Below are 22,291 nucleotides of genomic sequence, written 5' to 3'. Positions count from 1 at the left end.
AATCAGAGCTCTCCAATTATCAATCTCCTCACTGTATCTAAAATTAAAACTAAATCTGGCTAAGGTGCGTTAAGTCACTACGTTGCTGTCCCCTGGAACTACTTTAAAAGTTGTAAATGTACATGAACCAAATGTAGAATTTTTAAGGTTATAAAGCTGAAAACCCAGCCAATATTTCAGTCACACTGTTGTGAATTTATGATTTTAAAATTAAAATCCTTGAGTTTCTAGTGTCAACATTTCAGACTTGTTAAACTCTGAAGCTCTGATTTTCATTCTTGTGAATATACAACTTTATAATCTCACATTTTTTTTCCCTCAATAATTGTGACTTTTCTGCACAGAATGAATATATTCTGTTTTTTTATTTTTTTATTTTAGGTTTGCTTGCTCACTAACTTTCTAATCTTGGTTTGAAAAAAAAAAAAGAAAAACATGTATGTGCATGTAATTTTAACAATGTCAGAGCAGACAGAGTCCTGCGCGCCCCCTGAGATCTTTGACGCTGTCCAAGGGTTGCCCAGACCCCGTTGGGAACCAATGCAATAGAGCAGTGTTCCCCAACCATTTCTCCTTGGAGCCCCCCCTACATTAACCTAAGAGGAGCAGAGCCCCCCCCAGGACCCAAGAAAAAAGAAAATATGACACACTGCTGCCAAATTTCAACATAGATTTAAATTGTTTCACTGATAAAACCCTGGAAAAAGACATATGCATACTTTTCTTACCAAAAGACCTTTGTAAACACTCCTTAATAACTGATTAATCATGGTTTTCATCAATATGTACAAATCTTATTTTGGCATCCTCAGAGCAGACAAAGCCTTGCACCCCCCCCCCCCCCCCCCAAGATCTTTGGCGTCCCATGTGGGGGGTCATGGACCCATTGGTTGGGAACCAGTGCATTAGAGCTTACAGCACTGATCATCCCGGGGGCCATATCAGGCCCCCCAAAGCTTCCTGTCCAGCCCCCAGAAGATCATTAGATTCAGAAAAGGAAGAAAAAAAGATGTTGTGGTTTTAAGAGTATCTTTTGGCTTTAAATGTCTGCAGCTGTTAAACCCAACCCAACATCAATAAATATTCTAATCGTTTTAGAATGACTTCACATTTCATCTCGTTTTAAAAAAAATTCACTTGTCAGCCATTATTAGTAAATATTTAAATAAAAGCGTTAAAACTTGCAAAAATGGCGGGTTAAAGTGGTGAAAAGGGGTTAAAGAGTGACAAAAAAGAGTGATAGGCATCCAAATGGGTTGTGAAGTGGTGTGAAAGGACAAAAACTTGCAGGAAATGTTTGTATAAAAGGAATAAAGGGGCAAAAAGTATTTTTAAAAAAATGGGTTAAAAGTGGTGAAAAAATAAATGAAAAGTGGCAAATTATGGATAAAGCAGTGGCACAAAAGGGGTAGACAGGCAAGAAAAGTGGTTTAAAGGAGTTAAAGAATGACAAAAATTTAATTTAAGGGGGCAAAAAGTATCAAAAATGGGTTAAAAGTGGAAAAATGGTGCAAAAAAATAGCCAATGGCAAAGTAATAAAAAGGCAGGAAAGTGGGTTAAATAGGAGAAAGTGCCAAAAATGGGTCAAAGGTGGCAAAATGTTGCAGAAATAGCAGAATGAAGTAGTGAAAAATGAGTTCATATTGGCTAAATCACAATTGTTGAGGGCCCATTCTGTGGGATTTTCAGGAGCCAGGCCAATTCTGTTGGTCTATGGCATTATAGATCAGGATTGATCTCACTAGTAATGCCTAAAAATATCTTGCTTTTTTTAAAGAAAATACTAATAAAATAATATGTTAATCAGAACAATATATTGATTTAATTTTTCTTTATCTGGAAGTCTGGCCCCCAGAGACTCTGTCAAGACTAAATCTGGCCCTTGTGCAAATGTTCTTGATGACCCCTGGCTTACAGCTTAATAAAGTCTGATATGCTTGTCTTTTGGCCCTAAAGGAGAATGGTCAAAGGTCATTGCCTACCTCAACTCCATGACACTAAGGCCAACAAAGCAAGCTAGAAATCTTGGTGTAATCATGGACTCAGACCTGAATTTCAACAGCCACATTAAGACCATTACAAAATCAGCCTTTTACCACCTTAAAAATATTACAAGAATTAAAGGTTCCTGTCTAAAGAAGACGCAGAAACTTGTTCATGCTTTTATTTTAGCAGGTTAGACTACTGTAACAGTGTTTTCACAGGTCTGACTAAAAAAATCCACACAGCTGCAGCTCATCTACCGCAGAACAGCCAGAGGACTCACTGGCACTAAGACAGCTGATCACATCACACCAGTCCTCAGATTTTGAGTCAAGGGATAGATTTTAAAATCTTACTCCTTACGTATAAAGCACTAAATGGTCTCGGGCCAAAATACCTATTAGATCTCCTCACTGCTTATGAGGCATCCAGAACCCTCTGGTCCTCAGGGACGGGTCTACTCACTGTTCCCAGAACCAAGCAAGGAGAGGCAGCTTTCAGTTTCCATGCTCCTCACCTTTGGAACAAACTTCCAGAGAATCTGAGGCTTTCTACATCTGTAAACACTTTTAAAACAGGACTTAAAACATACTTATTCACTGCTGCCTTCACATTAGTCCAACAGCTTTTATACTTTTATTCAAAACATGACGTAACTTACTATTTTTAAATCCCTCAAAGTTTTCTTTTAAACCTAAATTTATTTAAATGAACTCGAATTTTAATTCTGTTCACTGTTTCATTGTAATGTCTTCTTGTAGTATTTTTAATGCTTTTTCCTTTTAATCTCAGTAAAGCACTGTGAACCGCTTTGTGTATGAAAGGTGCTATACAAGTAAACTTGCCTTGTCTTGTTTAGAGCACCTTTGGGATGTGGTGAAGTGGGAGATTTGCATGATGGGTGTGCAGCCAACAAATCTGCAGCAGCTGCATGATGCTATCATGTCAATATGGATGGAAATATCTGAGGAATGTTTGCAACATCTTCTTGAAACAATGCTAGAAAAATTAAGGCAGTATTGAAGGCAAAAGAGGGTCCAAGCCAGTGCTAGCATGGTGTACCTAATGAAATGGCCCTTGAGGTTAGATGCAATGACAGACATTAGATTGTTGTTGTAACGTTCAAATCTTGGTGATGATTTGCAAGGCATTCTGGGTGGATTTTTACAAGACTGAGTTTGGAGTGTGCCTCTGGAAAATCCCAGCTCGAAGGGTCAAGTACTCTAGCACTTCGCCCAAGCGCTACTCTCCAACAAGAATTGGGACACCTTTACCTTAGACGTGAATGTGCAAAACACCTACACACATTTCAAAACCACAATCAAACCCACATTGTACCTTTTTTAATTGTCGTGCATGAATAATGTTCTAAAAAGTGGGTGCTCACCTGTTTTTGTCGCTGAGGCGTGAAATCTCTTGTGTCTGCAGAAGAATGTGTTTCTCCAGCCTGTTTGTAAAGAGTGAGTACTCAAGCAGCTGAATCTCCAGGCGACTTGTTTGATTCAACACCTATAGATATATAAAAAAAAACAGTGAGTGAATCAGAGTATGTGGAAAGTGATAATTGGTTTTGATGTGAAGATTGAATCCATCAAAAGCTGCCTTGTGGAGAAACGGAGTCAGGCAGAACATCCAGAGCTCATAATGCCTGTTCTTTGATCTCACAATGAAAACATGAGCAGTAATTATCTCATAAGCACCTGTGACTTCTTTTTGAAGTTTCAGATGGAACACAATGATGAACAAAGCGGCGACCATATTTGTACAGGTTGCGGTTTCAATTTGGCTTTGATAAGACTAAAGGAAAGCAAGAGGACCAAAACAGCCCAATCTGTAATAACAGCTCTGTGGCATGATTGAAGACACATCTGTGTTGTGCTACTGAGAGTTATATTTTAATTGGCGTGTTGTCAGACGCAGAGCTCAACTCATTGTGTCAATCAACAGCCTGCAGAACAAAATAGCAGCTGTTTTAAAGCAACCACCGCCACCTTTGGGCACGGCCTCTCTGAGGGTAACGTCTGATTTACATTTAATTAGCAAGTTACATGTTTTGTTTTTGCATTGGTGTTCCCCCAACACTTGGACTTGTGGCAAACAAGTCAGCTCAGGTTTGTTCAGACGCTTCCTGACGGGTTTACCTGGGTCTCCACGTCTGTCAGTTTCCGGGTCTGCTCGGCTGATTGGCTGAGGAGGTTGGTTCCCATCTCCAGCATGGCGGCTGTCTGAGTGTGCACCGCTGTTCTCTTTATTTCCTCCATCCCAGAGCGCACATTCTCTTGTATGAAGTTCTCCAGCTGTAAAAAGAAAATGCAGATTTGGGAATATTATCCGGGATGTCAGAGTTGGGTTCATTTCAGTGATCACAGTGTTTTGAAGGCAGGGCTGGGAAATATGGTCTAAAATTGAGATCACAGTTTTGCAAAATAAAAAGATATGAAGCATTTAAATGCATATTCAGATGTTACAACCACCCTTAGTGCAAGGCTATGATGGCATACTCGACTCATATCTGAGCACACGATCTTAGAAAAATGTTTATATAAATCTCCTTGTGTTTTCCTGTAGTTTTAAGTGTCATTTCTCTCCTGCTGATGTTTGTACCGACACATTGCCTCATGCATTTACAATAACAGCACTCAGGCAAAACAACTTCAGACTTTAACACCACATTCCAAATTATTATGCAAATGACATTTTTCTCTGATTTTCCTAAATATTAATGCAAATGACAGTCACTATAATTTTCAAGTTGTCAACCATTAGAGTGTAATTCAAATATTATTGAACAAACCTTCCAATAACAACTTTTTTCCCAAAAAATAAAAAACTCAAAATGCACGGTTCCAAATGAATATGCACAACAGAGTTTCAAAACATTTTATAGGTTGTAAAGAACTGAAAATGGTAATGTGTTGAATTTGCAGCATTAGGAGGTCATATTTACTGAAATTAAAAGCTATTTCAATCAAAAACATCTGAACAGGCCTTAACATAGGAGCCCTTCTTTGATATCACCTTCATAATTCTTGCATCCATTGAACTTGAGTTTTTGGAGAGTTTCTGCTTGAATTTCTCTACAAGATGTCAGAATATCCTCCCAGAGCTGTTGTTTTGATGTGAACTGCCTCCCACCCTCATAGATCTTTAGCTTGAGGATGCTCCAAAGGTTCTCAACAGGGTTGAGGTCAGGGGAGGATGGGGGCCACACCATGAGTTTCTCTTCTTTTATGCCCATAGCCGTCAATGACACAGAGGTATTCTTTGCAGCATGAGATGGTGCATTGTCATGTATGAGGATAATTTTGCTACGGAAGGCACTGTTCTTCTTTTTGTACCATGGAAGAAAGTGGTCAGTCAGGAACTCCTACCAGCCTACCAGGTCTCTTCCCATGATTCCGGCCCAAAACATGACTCTGCAACCTCCTTACTAAGGTCGCCTTTAATTAGGCTCTACTGGCAAACTAATTATCACAGGTGTCTGAGATTGATTTCAGTGATCCAAAGAACTGTGAGACACAACACCATCCATGAGTTAACTAGAGACCAAAAAATCTAATGTTTAAGACACTAAAATCTAATTTGCATAATAATTTTGAACACAGTGTATTTTGAAGAAATTGTCTGAAATAGGGTCCAAAGGGGGGCATCTGGACTTTTTGAAGACATCTTGCTTCTCCTTCAAAAGGTTTCCTCGGTTCCAAAAGAGACTGGGAAAATAAAGCCTCTTTGGACCATTCATATGTTAATGACTTAGATTGTCACCTATGGGGCATCCTCCTTGGCCCTCTCAGGTTTGCTAGGGAAGGCATGATGTTAGTTTGTTATACAGTGTGAAAGCGCTGTTTGGAAGCCAAGGCTGCATTATATACAATGCATAAGAAGTGCCTTTGTCCACCATTTACATTCAAGATGTTTTTTCCAGCTCAGAGATGACTCCCACTTCTCTCAAACAAGCGGTCTTCTCTGTATAGTATCCAAACACTGCTGTCTTCAAAGTCCTGCATCCTTTAGATGTGTGTGAACATAAGTTGCCCAGCCTAGTTGACCCTGTTAGAACAAGATTTGGATAACCATGACATGGATGAATGACTTTCTGACCTTGTTTAATTCCATAGACTATTTCATTGAATTATCATAGGCTTTAAAAAGGTGGGGCTACCTCCATTTTCCCACAATACTTGTATTCCCTATGTCACTGGTTCTCAAATAGTGTGGCAAAGCACACTGGCGAGCCTTGAGCCAAGTCTTGGTGTGCTGTGGGAATATGTACAAACATACGTAATAACTATAACTATTCAATAACTTGAGTTCAGTCAGGAGCACTTTGTCAAGAAACACACATGATGTGTCATATTTATAAGACTGTTTCTGGGATCCCACTGCTGTTCCATAAGCCTACAAAGCATCAAGCAGGAACACTACATGTTCTGTCTTTTCCTGTTCATACAAGAAAATCCTGGGACAGAGAAACAGCAAAAACTAGAAGAGCGCAGACCTCCGCCATTAGCCCTATCTCCCAATAGTGAGGAATCCTTTAAAAAAATCCCGGATCCGTCCCCACGTGCCCCCCACCACGGCATTTGCCGATTACTCCCTCCCAAGTGGGATGGAAACATGGTGAGGCAAAGCATTGGCTTTGCTACGGGTGGACTGTCATGGTTGAAGCACTGCCTGCTGGTGCCAACAGATGCACTGACAGTCTCACCCATGGTCTCACCGGACGACTGGAAGTCATGGCAGAGTGTGAATATTCCTCTATTCCTCCCAGCATTGTGAGTATTCTCGCTGCAATTCGCTGTCTGTCACGCTCCGACTCAAGTAAAATATTGTTATTGCACATGACAGACCTGCACAAATGCCACTATCTAACGCTATTTTTTGAAAACAAAACACCACTCTCGCTCGCTCTCCTTTTACTCTCTTACTTCATTCTCCTTTCTCACTTGTTTTCTGCCAAAAACTGCTGTTTTCACGGTGCTGTTTGACATTACCGTAATATATATACCACACATCATACATTGCCGGAAAGCACCGATCCTCAGCTCTCTGCCATCGTTGGAATTTTTTAGATTGAGGAAACTTTCGAGGAGTTACAGTGTTGAGAATCCATGTAGCGGTCTCGCAATACTTATCGTGTTTTGCTAATGCCCATGTCATATGGTTGCAAGTACCATAATGAACCATATATGTGCACATGCCCACAATTCTCAGCTTTCCAGCACGATTGGAATTTTTCTGATCAGACAAACTTTGACAGCGTTATGGTAATAATACTCAGGACATATAAAACACAGTGCCGGTGCTGGGTCACTAGGTAAAGGGTTAAGGCAGTGACATCAGCTAACAACAGACTGTACTGAGACGAACTGCTCTGTGATTCTATATTCTTGTCGCGTTAGGGGGGTGGGGTTAGTTCCCATAGGGACCGGTGATGTCATGAGCTCCTATACTTGCCCTGGACAAATAAAACCAAGCCTGGAAAGAGATGAACCACTTTCTAATGGTCTAAATCAAAAATTCAGTCACACATTGATCTCAGTGTTTTCACATGTTTACATCAACCTTACTCCAACATATCTTATATCTTCTACTATTTGGAAATTGCAGCAGGTGCATGGACATGTCACTTTGCAATGCCAACAGTTGCATCAGCCCTGCCTCACGTGTGTACTTCAACACGTCACATGCTTAAATTGTTGGTGGTGGTAAAGCAAAATCTGTTCAGTGACACTAATCATAGCAGTTTACTGGCCACCACTATTTAAAGGTAATATGCCCAAATATCCCGGGGTGCTCTGTGCAGTTCGAAAGTAGCAACCTGAAAGAATCTGTCTTTTTCACTGTGATAGAGTCATAAACTCTAGTAACCCTAGGGCTTTTTCTGTGTCTCTCCACCCATTTATCTCTCCATCAATCTGCAGCTCTACTTCAGACAAATATCAACCCATACATTAATAAAAATATGGGCTGTATAGGAGCTCCAGTGGGACTTCCAAAGGAGCAGAAAATCCTGATATCTGTGTGCAGGACTTCAGGGATAGTGTGTCGCCCACACTCTGTAATCAATCATAAGTTCAGAGACAGAAGCTCTGGCAAAAACCCATCATATGTTGCAGCAGGAGTATAAATAGAACGGCATCCATCTCTTTCCAATAAATAGATTTTCTTATTAATGTGCTCGGTTCGAGCAAACGGCATGCCGAAGACAAATTCGGCTTTTCCCTGCCGTGAAAGATGGAATTTTATTTGACGTTTAAGAGGCAATGGCCTGTGCCTCGCAATAAAGCAGAGTGGAATATCGAACAATAATATTTATGACTGGGGAGAGATCAGACTTTGCCCGTTAAACACAAAGACTGGAAAATAAGGCCTACGCACTAAAAATGATCTGGCTAATGAGGGGCCATTCTGAAAAAATCGAAGCGACTCCACATAAGGCTGTGATTGTTTGTCTTTTTCAAGACAAATGTCAATTCGGAGAGGAATGGGATTATGATAATGCATGGCAACAGGAGAAAGCATTTCATATTTTGTACGCTGTCCAAAAAATACCAGTCTGAGAGGCTGAATAAAGATAAATTGACGATTAAAATGTTTCTCTCTTTCTCTCATGGATGGATCTATCTCCTTCAGCCCCCATGAATCCATCTCTCACATTCTGCTACTTCAAGACTTCTGAAACAGCAGAAAAAAAATCCATCCACAACGAGGGTTATGAAGAGATTACCAGGCGGATTAAAGCCTTCATGTCCAGAGGAAGAACCAAAGATCCCTGCATCCTAATCAGCCTCATGTATTGAAGCCGCTATCAGCCGTCTGTCCAAAGAGTTCCTATTACAGCCGTCCATGATACGGCTCAATCCTGACACCTTCATACACTCAATCTCCAATGCCAATAGCTTTGATGGACACTCTGCACTAAGTCACATTTGGGCTGTGGTATAATTTTGTTTTATTTTGGTCTAAGAGGAGCAGAGTAGGGATGAGTGCTGAGAAAATGACTGGAATCATTTGATATCTTAATTATCGAGCCAATGGACACACTGGCTCTGGGTTACAGTTACAGAGGAGAGGGGAATCATATCTGCAGGCTGTTCTGGCAAATGACTAGGGTGGACTGAGGCGCATCAGGATCGCTTTGATTCTGAGGGAGATGAGTTATTAGGTTCCCATGATGCACCACGTTAATCCCCCTTACACTGCAGAAAAAGGCACTCTCACATATTTAGAGCAGTGATAGTCAACTCGTGGCTCTTGAGCCACATGTGGCTCTTTTGCATGATTTGTGCCTCTCTTGTGTCCTTATCTGAAACATTATTCACCCCAAAAAACCATAAAAAAGGGAAACTTTGACTTCAGAAATGATCCATTGCAACTCACATTAATCTTTTTCCCACAATTATACAGCTGGCTTTACCAGTATTTGTCAGTATATTTCCATTGCCCTTATTTGAAAAGTTTCCCCTTTTTTCTATTTTATGCCACTTGCAATCCATTTTTACAGCTTTAAGCTCAATTTGACCCCTTGTTTTTGTCACTTTTTACCCATTTTCCCACCTTTGTTGCTGCTTTTTGCCTGTTTTAGTCTCTTTTCACTCATTTTTGCCATGTTTTTTCCTCTTTTTGATCATTTTTGCTACATTTATCTAAATTCTTTGTCACTTCCAGTGGCGGACAAATTATTCAGCTCCAGTACTTGAGTCACAGTATTTATACTCTTGGTCAAATCTTGCTCAAGTACAGGTAAAGTTGCTCGGCGAAATTTTACTCAAGTTAAAGTAATAAAGTACTTACTTTTAAAAATACTTACGTTTTCAAAAGTACATGCATTTAAAAATACCTAAGTATTCAAAAGTACAAAGTACATTTTCTGATATCAGTACATAGCTGTATTGTTTCCTCAGTGCTTTTACAGAACCTTGTAACTCTGTGAAACCACCTAAAGATGTACTGACTTACATGTAGAACCACTCTGCTACAAAAAGTCTATAAAAACACCTGTAAAAACTGCACTGTAAAAATGCAATCAAAAACAATAAGGACAACTACTGTCATTTGTTTTATTTTTTCTTGAATGCAGAAATGTAGTTTGTTCACAGTTTACACAGGAGACATTTGTAATGATATGAATCATTCCTCATTTCTGAAATCTCAAACATGGAGCTGAGATATGGCCATGGGTGCGCTGGTTTTTCAGCTTGAGTTTCTCCATTGCTGAGTTTTGTTTGAATGAATGCATTTTAGAAAAGAAAAACACCAACATCTGACTACAAAGCTATGCTGAACCTAAAAGGAATAAGCTTCCTAGAAATCTATAATGTACGATATTTGTCTTTGAAATGTAGAGGAGTGAAAGTCATAAGTTTAAAAAAAAAAAAAAAACCTACTCAAGTAAAGTAAAAATACTGAAAAAAATGAGCTTAAGTACAGTACTCAAGTCAATGTACTCCGTTACTGTCCACCAATGGTCACTTCTCACCTATTTTTGCCGCGTTTACCCATTTTGCCCTTATCCACCAGTTTTTGCCATTAAATAGGCCTACCATTTTTTCCCCATTTTTGCCACTTCTTGCACATTTTTCCCACCTTTTTTGTTGCTTTTTGACTGTTTGTCTCTTTTTTTAACTCAGCGTTGCCATGTTTTTGCCGCTTTTTGATCATTTTGTCACCTTTATCTCATTTTTTTGTCACTTCTCACCCTTTTTTGCCATGTTTACCCATTTTGCCCTTTTCCACCAGTTTTGCCACTTTTATCCTGCTTTTTGTAATTCTTCGCCATTTTTTTTTTGCATTTTTTCCTCAGTTTTCACTCATTTTTGCCATTAAATGCCGCTTTTCCCCCCATTTTTACCACTTCTTGCATATTTTTCCCACTTTTTTTGCTGCTTATTGACTGTTTTAGTCTCATTTCACTTATTTTTGCCATTTTTTGCTGCTTTTTGATCATTTATCCGCATTCAGCCCATTTTTTTCCACTTCTCACCCTTTTTTGTCACTTTTCACCCTTTATTGTCACTTTTTTGCCACTTTTGCCCACCTTTCACACCTTTAACTTATTTTAATTGCCACTTTACCTGTTTCTGCCACCTTTCACCACTAAGATTGTGGCTCTTGCAAAGGTATTTTTCAACAATTTGGCTCTTTGGTTGAGTAACACTAACTTAGAGGTTTTCTTCCTTAAATTTAAAAGAAAAAAATGTTCTTACTTGCTGTCATGCAAAATGCTGTGCAACTATTTTTATTGCAGCCTCCTACCAAATACTTGCACAAGCATTTGGAAATAACATTTAAACACCTGGCAGTTTAATCTGGGTTAAATCTTACTATGCACAGTTTTTATTGGAAATACTTCCAGTCCCAGTGGAAAGTGTCGACATCATGTTCTTTCAAATGTCAAGATGTCTCTGTGAAGAGATGTTTTTGTTGAAATGTTTGGAGTTTCCTCAGGAGATAACAACGTCACAGCTCTGGTCTAAAATCAACTATAAAAGAGTAATTAAACCCCTAGACCACTTTTTCAACTCAACACTCTGAGCTCTCAGCTGTTTTTTTAACCATTGTGTCTCATCAGGACTCTTTGTCTGAAAAAAAGCTTGTAAAACATCAACCCTGTGGTGCACAGTCAAGCTCTAAACATCCTTTCCTTCAGGACAACCTGGGCTTTAAGCATGTGTGTGCTGCCGTAATGTCAACTGAATTTAAAAAAGTGATGGGACTATAAAGACAAAAGAAGAAAAAGAAACTGAAATATATACTCAAATATGTTTATGGATTAAACTAGAAACTTCTTCCCCCATCTCTTTGAGACTAGAAAGGAAAAAACATAATGGTACTGTGACAAAAAGTCTTCAAAATATTCATAATTTTCCAAAAACAGTCCTTGCTCTTATGGGAATTTGAGTTGTTTTTTTTTTTTAAGTACTTCCTGCCTGCAGAGACAAAGAGAGACAAATCACAGCTTCCCTGTGTTTACTTCTACCAATTGTTAGTCGTTCTGGCTCTCCTCCCCAGTTTCTAAGTCTGTATGCGTGCTCTGTGCCACAAAGTATGACGTCATGATGGAAGAGCCAGCCATTGGTTGTCATAGCCCGTCGCAATGCATTCTGGTATGTAATATAGCAACGGGCCAACTCTGCTAGCTCCTGGAGCGATTGAAAATTTGATTATAAATGGATAAAAATGACGTTCAATATTGGTGTTACTTGTGTAAAGACCGTGTAAAATCATCCAAGTTCCAAGCTCGCTAGAAAACGTTCTGTTAGACCTATGAAGGTGTGAAAGGCGTCATTAACACTGCACAACTGTGCACTTTCAGAGGAAAACAACAAGTTAGTGGCTGTGATTCATGGTTCTAAAGTTATTTAACTTCTCTTCTTGTAGCATACAACAACACCATCCTCAGAGGGTTAAAACATTTTGCATATGGACAGGGCCGCCCCTGGACAAAGTAGGGCCCTAAGCCCCGCTGCATTGCATCTCCCCAATATCCATCCTTCCATCCATTTTCTATACAGCTTAACCCATTCGGGGTCACGGGGGAGCCTATCCCAACTGTCTTTGCCATTCAATTGCAGGGCTGACATAAAGAGACAGACAACCAGGCACACTCACACCTACGGCCAATTTTAGAGTCACCAATTAACCTAATGAGCATGTTTTTGGTGGTGGGAAGAATATCGGAAGCTGGCGAACCCACGCGTGAACATGCAAACTCCACACAGAAAGGCCATGACTGGGAAGCGAACCAGGGACCTTCTTGTTGTGAGGCAACAACGCGAACCCCTGTACCGTCATGCAGCCCTAATCCCAATATACTAATGTCAATTGAATTTTGAAAAAGTAGCGGGCCGTAAAGACAAAAGGAAATTGAAACTTGAGGATTTTCATGTATGAAACACACTAAACATTTATGACTAAAGGTTCTTGGTCACCCACCTCTATGGGACTAAAGAATTAAAAACAATCATTCTGTGACAAAAAAAAACTTCATCCTCATTTTGAAAAAAACGTCACTATGCTTGTTGGAATTTAAGCCCTTATTTAAAGTGCAGTAACTCTGAAGGACCAGTTACAGCCTTCTTGTGTCTATTTCTCTCTGTTATGAGTCATTCAGGCTCTCTCCTTCAGTTTATGTCTTTGCACATGTGCTGTTCAGCAAAGCATGACATGACGACTTAACAGCTTGTCACTGGTTGTCACAGCCCAGTCCCAATGCATTCTGGGATACAAACAGACATTCAACTTTGAATAACAGGTGTCTCTTCTTGTATCAAACAACAAGAGGGTCAAAACATCTGCAGGGCCGCCCCTGGACCAAGTAGGGCCTTAGGCCCCACTCATTGCATTTCTTCTGTCTAAAACTTTACAAGTGTTTCATTGGTCAAAAGTCATCAGTAGTTGGACTAAATTAATTAAGTACAAATGATCAGCAAATCAACAGGTGGATGCAATTGTGTATTTAATAACCTTGCCAGTGGATTGGCCAGGTTCTATCTCTGTCATCAAGCAGATCTATCTTCCAAAGCTTCAAGCTGATACACTCGTTTACAGTCAGAGGATAACTGGACTAACTGGCATTGTTTAAAGAGAAAGCAGCAGTAGCTTCAAGCATGGTTTAGCTGAAATGAGCCTGTAAACACTGGTGACTTGGGTGGAGATTAACATGATTGCAGCATTAGCATCAGTTTTATCAAAACTGGACTTTTTCTTGAAAGAAGAGCAAAACACTGAAAGCTTTTCTTGGTGGAAAAGATGTCTGCTCCTCTTCTAACCATCTTCGGGAGAATTTTAATTTACCAGCTGGCTCCACTGATAGTAAAGACTCATGTATTGACCTGTTTATCTGGCATGTCAGGTTAGTGACCAGGTCACTCATTTAAACTGCAGCAGTAAACAGGGGAGAATGCCACAAGGTTTGGGTTGTAAAAGGCAAATGTTGCATGTTATTCTTGTAATATTAGGGTTTAGTTTAATTAGATTCTACTCTCTAGCTCAGGGGTGTCAAACTTATCACAGCAGGGTCCGGATTCTGAATTTAGGTCTAACCTGAGGGCCTAACAGGGTCAACATTCAACCATAAACTGTAAAATCTCATTTTTACCAGTGATAAATTATGGGCCAAAAAAAAAAACCTTTTGAGATTAAGAAAGTCCAAATAAGTTTTAGAGCTCAAACTCTGAGATAAAAAAATAATAATATATGTACAGTGCTTAACAAATTTTTAGATGACCCTAACCCTAACCAAAGTAAGGTTTATGCCACAGCTGCCCTAAATTAACAGCATTGGTAATTACCAAAATCATTTTTATGTTTCTGCAATGGTTAATACACCAATATGTAGAAGCTCTTTAACCCAAATGATATTTTTAATGCTAAAATATAATTATTATTGTTATCCATGAATTGTCAAATTTACTGATTTACAAAAAACTGAAAAAATAGTAAAGCACATTAATATTTCTTAATTAATATGTCAAATTATAGTTATTTACTTGCATTCCTGAACAGAACAAAATGAGTTTTAGTGGTTGAATGTTATGCTTGATTAATTTCTGACTTCTCAGAGATGCCCAGTGAGCCGGCTCAAATTTTGGTTAATTCAGTTTGAAATTCCTCATTCCTGTTCAAAATGGTAAAACGTGGAGAGCTGACTGAAAATGAAAGAGTCCGCATTAAAGCACTTCATGATGCTGGATGGTCTCTGAGACAAATATGACAGGTGGTCTAATAAATTTGTTAAGCACTGTATGTGTTTGAAAAGGTCAAAATACATTATTGAAAGTGAAAAAAGTGTATTTAAAAAGCAAATATATGAAGTCAAAATCATGAGTTTAAAATGTCAGAATATCAGTTTAAGTCATGCATTTTGAGTCTTAAAGGTAAAAATACGAGACTGAAAGTCAAATTAGGAGTTGGAAGGTCAAAACACGAGATTGAATTTGAAAGATTTAGTTAAAAAAGGTCAAGATATGATTTAAAAATTAACATTTTGAATCCAAAAGTTTGAAATATATGATAAAAGTCAAAAATATAAATTAAAAAGGTCAAGATACGAAATAAAAAGCCAAAATCATAGGTTTAAGTCGTAATTCTGAGATGCAAAATTCCTGACTTTTTTTTTTATAATTATTACTCTTTACTTTTTCAATTTTTTATGACTTAACAAGGATATTTTACATCATCAGAGTTAAATTTACATTTCTATTGTGGATGGATTCTGCAGAACTCATACTGATGGGCTGGTTATAATAAAGATAAAAAATGATCAAGCGGGCCGGGTATAACTGTACCACGGTCTGGATTTGGCCCCCGTGCCTTGAGTTTGACAACCCTGCTCTGGCTGGACTTTTTCACTTAAGGCATTTTTAGGATGGTTAAGGGTGTATTTGACAAAGAGAAAAGACAGAAATTAGAAACCAATTGACTGTTGTGAATAATGTGTGTAACATACTTTAGTAATGCTTTAATAAAATGTTACTTGGCCAAGACTCAGGTCACTGTGGGTTGCCTAGCCACCTTGATCTCTGTGCAATATTTCTGCATTAGCATAATCCACAGAGGCTCTTAAAAGTCCTAACAAAAGCACGCTAACATCCCCTCTGCCAGCCCCTCAGGGCAGCAGAAGGCAAAAGGACCTAAATGGGGGGTTACATGAGGGGGGGCGAGAACAAAAGACAACAAACACTAGTTTCTTCTTGGAAACACTAAAGAAGGAATCTGGAACGGTCCTGTTGCTCTGGCCGTCTTGGAGATTCCTCAGCGGAACATGCTGGATTAGTGTGTGTGTGCTCCTATGTTTTCATGAGTGGGTGTGTGTTTTCTTTCAAGGGGTTTGAGTGGAAGGCTCATGTTAAGATTCATACCGTCTCAGGGGAGCTTTGAGTGAGATCGTGTAAAGTTTCACAGACACACCGTCATACACTTGCCTCCAGCTCTTCCCTGTACCAATTTCTCCCCGGACGTTTTCTTATAGGCTTGATGAGTTTCCCCGAGTGCTGAAAGGGCTCTGCCATCTGGGGTCAGCGTGCACTCTTCGATGTCTTCAAGAGTTCTCTCGGGCCGTGCTATGTTTACGTGGAAGCCCCACCTACAGTGTAATCATTTATGCATCACTAATGCCTGAGGGGGGTGACTTGCTGAAAGGTTGTGCTCATACCAGACGTTGTGTGAAGGGAAGTTTGGCAACAGAGCGAGATGTGTGTCAGTGGAGCTTTTTTCTCTATATGTAGTGGATTTATCTTCTTCATGGCTGTTACATGCTTAACAGAATACACCCAAGATATCGTCCTCTTGGAATTATAAGATTCTACCTGACATTTAAGTCGAAATTCAGGTATTCAAACGCTATTTCTTTGGCAACTAACAAACATTAAACAAAGTGGGTTTTTATTAAGTTATATGTATATTTAGATATTTCTAATATGAATTAAAACTTTCTGCCTGCAAAAGACGCAGTCTAACTTGGTTCTATGAGGTTCTATCTGAAGGCCAATCAGCAGTTGGCATGACCACAAGAGGACCAGTCAGGTGTCGCTTCTTTGTGATGTCACAGCAGAGAAGAAGGCAGGAAATGAGAGCCGTCTGTGAATGCATGCATGGTTCAGATATGAAAATGTGCATGTGCAGCAGCAGCATGGTTTACTGCCATCCACCGCTTTAAGTCAGAGCATTTGGAAGAAGAACGATTGCAGGTTTTAAAGACCCTGTAAAGTGAAATCTAAAGTTTAGTCTTAACACTCTAGATATGTTGGAATATGGTTGCTGTAAACATTTGGAAACTGCATGTGAGATCTGCATGTATCTTAATTCTGGATTTGGACTTTTAGAAAGTTTTTCACCTCTTTCCTGGCTTGATTTCATGTGGGCGGGGCCGATATGTGAGCTTATGCCATAGCCTCAGCTGGTCCAAAGAGAAGAGTAAGTCAATGTCAGTTTGGACACAGGCTGCAGACACCACACACCCCCTTCACAAACTGTTTAAACTCCTCCCCTCGTGTAGGTGTTACAGGGCACTGCACCCCAAACAGCCTGACACAGAAACTGTTTCTTTCCCCTGGCCGTCACTCTGATGAATGCTTCACAGTCACAGAGTTATGGCCTTTGCACACCTAGTCTGTTTTGTTCAGCCAAAATTTTCATGAGTCATAAAAGAAAAGCGATCTCATGTTATTCTAATCATGTTGGAAACTGATGCCAAAATTTTTGTCCTTATTTTTTGGAGCATGTACAATTTTATGCTATTTTTCACAACAGCCAAAGTCATTCCAGTGGTTGATTGATGATTCAGCATGTGCTGCTTCCTTCCACTCAGTTACTTACCCCCACCCCTCCCATCTTTTGCCCCTCTATCGCACCGAAACTTCACTTTCAACACTGTGATTTGCCAGTGTATTATATGAATATCAACCATAAAAATATGAAATACTTAAGGTGTTCTCACAGCAAAATAACAAGGACTGAATAATAAGTTATTCTCCACCTCTCTAACATTGCACCGCTGTGACTCTGACCACCACTCAGCAGTCACAGAGTCACTCTGACGACCACTCAACAATCAAAGAGTTACTCTGAGGACCACTCAACAGTCACAGAGTCACTCTGACGACCATTCAACAGTCACAGAGTCACTCTGATGACCTCTCAACAGTCAAAGAGTAACTCTGATGACCACTCAACAGTCACAGAGTCACTCTGATGACCTCTCAGCAATGAAAGAGTCACTCTGATACCCACTCAACAGTCACAGAGTCACTCTGACGACCTCTCAACAATGAAAGAGTCACTCTGATACCCACTCAACAGTCACAGAGTCACTCTGACGACCTCTCAACAATCAAAGAGTCACTCTGATACCCACTCAACAGTCACAGAGTCACTCTGACGACCACTCAACAGTCACAGAGTCACTCTGACGACCACTCAACAGTCACAGAGTCACTCTGACGACCTCTCAACAATCAAAGAGTCACTCTGATGACCTCTCAACAAAGAGTCACTCTGATACCCACTCAACAGTCAGAGTAACTCTGACGACCACTCAACAGTCACAGAGTCACTCTGATACCCACTCAGCAGTCACAGAGTCACTCTGATACCCACTCAGCAGTCACAGAGTCACTCTGATACCCACTCAGCAGTCACAGAGTCACTCTGACAACCACTCAACAGTCACAGAGTCACTCTGACGACCACTCAACAGGCACAGAGACACTCTGACGACCACTCAACAGTCACAGAGTCACTCTGACGACCACTCAACAGTCACAGAGTCACTCTGACGGCCACTCAGCAGTCACAGAGTCACTCTGATACCCACTCAGCAGTCACAGAGTCACTCTGACGACCACTCAACAGGCACAGAGTCACTCTGACGACCACTCAACAGTCACAGAGTCACTCTGATGACCACTCAACAGTCACAGAGTCACTCTCATGACCACTCAACAGTCACAGAGTCCTTCTCATGACCACTTAACAGTCACAGAGTCATTCTGATGCCAGTTTTCTCTATTTTTCATTTAATGGTAAATTTTTTTACATTGAGAGCATGGCTTACCAGAGAAAATTCCATGTTGCATAGGCATATTTGGCATATAAAGCTGATTCTGATTTAAATGTTGGCTTAATATACAAGTGTACCTATCAGATGCAGTTTCTTCAGTTGGTCCTCCCAAGAATATTGATATTTTCACATTTGAGGTGTAGTAGATTATGACTTATTTTGATCACTTAATTACTTCAATAACCAGGATTAGCATTCTCTTCATGCAAAATCCAGATGTGGCAGATAGTAGATGGTAAAGTATCATGGAGGCTAAGAATAAGGTGGCTATTAAGACACTTTCTATTAGACCATGTTTTACATATTTTTTAAGCTGACTACCCTGTTCCAAAAAAAATCAAGCATTTGTAAACATGATAGATTTTCAATACTTCCCATATAGAATTGGTTCAACTTTATGTATGAAAGAGTCTGGACCACGTACCAGTTTTTCTCTTTTATAAACCAAAACTTTAAAGCTTAATCCCTCCAAACTGCTCAGAATACAGACAGAGCCTCATAATTCCAATGGGAGGATCTGTGCAATATGTGATGCTGTTGTGTTTAGCACATGCTGTGTAAAATGTATGCATGAATTATATTCTGCACACATAATGGAAACAGTGTGCGTTTCTTTCACTATTTCTTCCACGCTCTGTCTCTCATGCACACATACACATACAGTGTGGCCTCATGGGATGCTTCCCATGGAAGTGAGGTCTCCAGTTCATAGACTGAGCATCAGACAGAGTGCACACAGGGGATTTAAGTGTATATGTGTGTTTTCATATGTGTGTTTCCGAGAGAGCACGAGCAAGATAGGAAAAGAGTTTGAGATCTGATGGTCGACAAGTCAAGGTGTGAGATGAGGCACATTCATCATCCCAGGGGAGCAGAATGGTCCGGATAGAAGCGGCAGAGATAGATAGGGAGGAACAGGGTGTCAGAGGAAGAAAGGGAGAGGAAACGCAGACGGTTTTGTGGAGAGCGAGAGTGGGTAGTGACAGGAGCACGGGAAGAGCTTTGGCATTCATAATGCCCCGTTTTCAAATCCTGAAACATAATCAACATGTTTGCTCTCGGTCGTCCAATCTAAACACTCCACAGAGAGCCTCATAATCGGCCCGAGGATTAGTGTATACCATAAATATTCTCTGAGTGATGCAGACAAGAATAGAGGGACGGGTGGAGAGGGCTGGCATGTCAGTCAGTCTGTCGCATACAATGGCCCAACACTGATTCTGTGCCCTGATGACCTTAGCAAGGAAAACACTATTGTGAAGCCACATTTAATCGCATCATTTCATTTTGCTCATAATCCAGGCTGAATGGAATTGCAAAGGCCATCAGCTTGGAGAAGGCACATGCTGGAATGTGTCTCCAGCAGATAAACATTTTTTTTTTCGAGATGTATTTGTATGTCTGCTAAGTTTGGTCCAGAGTGTGTTTTAAAGGGGCTTAAACATGAGTCAAGAGGGAAGTTTCGGCACATCGCAGCCTGTGGGGGTGAAAGTATTAATTTAGCAGGTTTAACTGAGTGAGACATATTTGGCACTGCCTGATATTAGCAAACCTATTTCATCTTGTCTTCCTGCACTTGCATGCAAGCGGGACTTTCTGGCATCCCAGCGGTCTTAAATACAGGCACATACAGTCATACAACAAGCGTAGTCATGGAGCTACATACGCATACAACAAGTATCCAGGAAATCCCAGTTTAGCACTGAACTTATCAATAATGACAGCCTGTAAACACATGAAACCAGACCCCCACTCTGTGGATATCCCATGCTGACTTGAGCCAGGGTTGTAGCTTTTTGTTTACAAAGGCCTAAAGGCATATGAGGCATAAAAAGGATGAGAAGGAGACATTTCTGATTGAATTAAAAGGCCTCACCTTCTGCAGCCACTGGGTGTTATTCTCCATGGCACTCTCCAAACTCTCCAGCTTCTTCTCCTGCCAGGAAGGCCTCTCTTTCTGGCCCTTGCCCGGCTTAGACTGGCTTGTATTTTGGTCAGCTTCAGGCGGCGAGTCCCTCTGGAGAGTGTTAGTGACCTGGAAGTCCTGCAAAGGGCGGCAGTGCTCCACCTCCGGGAGGATGAAGGTGTAGCTGCAGGGGCCGTGCTGCACGTGGTGCTGCTGGCGCTCCGAGGCGATCGCAACGGCCAGCAGGTAGGCCAGGTAGGCGAGGGTCAGGGCCAGCAGGCGGCCCATGTCAGGGGGGGAGGAGGGAGGGAAAGGGGAGGGAAGGAGAGGGCTCCACCTGCGGAGCAGAGAGGTGGCTCAGGTGAGTCTCCTCTTTGGTTTTCTCTTTTCCAGCCTCTCAGTCCAACTCCTCCTGCTCCTGCTTCTTCTTCACCACTGTCTTTTCTCCCTTTTTGGCTTTCTCTCCTCTTTACAGCTGCTTCCAGAAGTCTTCTCCAGCCCAGTTCGTTCTTCCGCTGTTCAATGTGAGAAAACACTCAGGAAAAGCGGATTGCCTCCTATTGTAACACCAACACTCAGCCAGCACATGCAGCTCAGCCCAGGAAGCCAACGGCAAACTTTCCCTCCCACCATTTATCTCTCTTTTTAGGAGTTGTCCTCCTCACTGCCTTTGTTACAAGCTGCTGGACTCCATATGTTTGGTCAGAGGAGAGGGAAGAGGAGGGGTCGGAGTGGAGTGGAGTAAAGAGCGGCCCGCTTCAGGATGTCGGCTGAAGTGGCAACGCTCTTAAACTAGAGGAGAGAGAGAGAGAGAGAGAGAGAGAGAGTTGCGTACCTCTTTACACATACACTCATGCACCTCCTTAAAACAAAATCACTCAACCAGCCTTCCCTCTTTCACTTTCTCTCTCCCTCCTCTGGTCCCTGCTGTCTGCAGGGGTTAGAAGAGGAAGTTGCAAAAATACACACACTGTCATACTGCACACAAGGAACTTTCACTGACAATATTTCCTTCCCATTCTCTCTCTCTTGTCTGGCTGTCTACGTATCATGTCATTCTCTCTGTAAAATTCTAAGTATTGTGAAATTTTGTGTTGACATTTATGGTCCCCAGAGGACTAAGCTTTATGAGTCATTACCATGTGAATTGCATGGTTAAGTGGAAAGAGCATCCTAACTAGATTAAATACTGTCAACAACTACTGACATAGTGTTGTGTTGACACTCTTGGTCCCCAGAGGATGAAGCCCTTCGACTTGAATCATCCTAAATCTTTGTGTCTGGTGTCACAAAAAAGGTTTATAATCTTGTTTTCAGGGCCATATTTTGGCCTTCCCTGACTGTGTCTCAATGAAATCTGGAGCCGATATCAATGGTGACAGATATCCAATCAGGTCAACTATTTGGATGAAAGTGTTGGTTGATTATTCCCAAAAATCTTGACTCCTGCTGTGCAGACTGGTATACATCGATGGATTGTCTTAATAAACTTTTATACCAGCGGACACAAAGCTTTTCCAACGCAAGTTTCCCAGATTTTCTAACAGAGAATGCTTGATCTTCCTGCCCAAATTCACAGAGAAAACTCAAATATTTATATTTCATCTGATTTACCCACATTGACTGGATTTATATAGACTTTTATACATCAAAGTGACTAAATAAATAAGGTAAATTCATGGGAGAATATCTAGTGTTGAAGATCAACATGCTCATACAGCTCATAAAAAGCATACACCCCAAGGATTTTTTACACTTTTTTTATATATATAATTTTATTAATAAATCTTGGTCAGTATAATTTGGCTTTTTGACCATAAAAATTTACAAAAAAACC

At 40.6% G+C, this 22,291-nt stretch overlaps 1 protein-coding gene across 1 annotated transcript in view; it reads right to left on the bottom strand.

Annotated features, from left to right (window-relative positions):
* Positions 1-21,200, bottom strand: part of angpt2b (angiopoietin 2b) — a 59,799-nt gene extending 38,599 nt beyond the window's left edge. Inside the window, exons 1-3 of the mRNA XM_041808106.1 lie at positions 20,425-21,200; positions 4,126-4,281; positions 3,372-3,493 (exon numbers count right to left, since the gene is read on the bottom strand). Of these exons, the coding sequence (XP_041664040.1) occupies positions 3,372-3,493; positions 4,126-4,281; positions 20,425-20,742 (596 nt within the window). The 5' untranslated portion in view covers positions 20,743-21,200. The remainder of the gene's footprint in view (positions 1-3,371; positions 3,494-4,125; positions 4,282-20,424) is intronic.
* Between the last annotated feature and the right edge of the window lie 1,091 nt (positions 21,201-22,291).

Source organism: Cheilinus undulatus, linkage group 16 (genome assembly GCF_018320785.1).
Source record: "Cheilinus undulatus linkage group 16, ASM1832078v1, whole genome shotgun sequence".
NCBI classification, from domain to species: domain Eukaryota; kingdom Metazoa; phylum Chordata; class Actinopteri; order Labriformes; family Labridae; genus Cheilinus; species Cheilinus undulatus.
The sequence above is the reverse complement of the archived record's forward strand: the minus strand, read 5'-3'. Positions and strand labels throughout refer to the sequence as shown.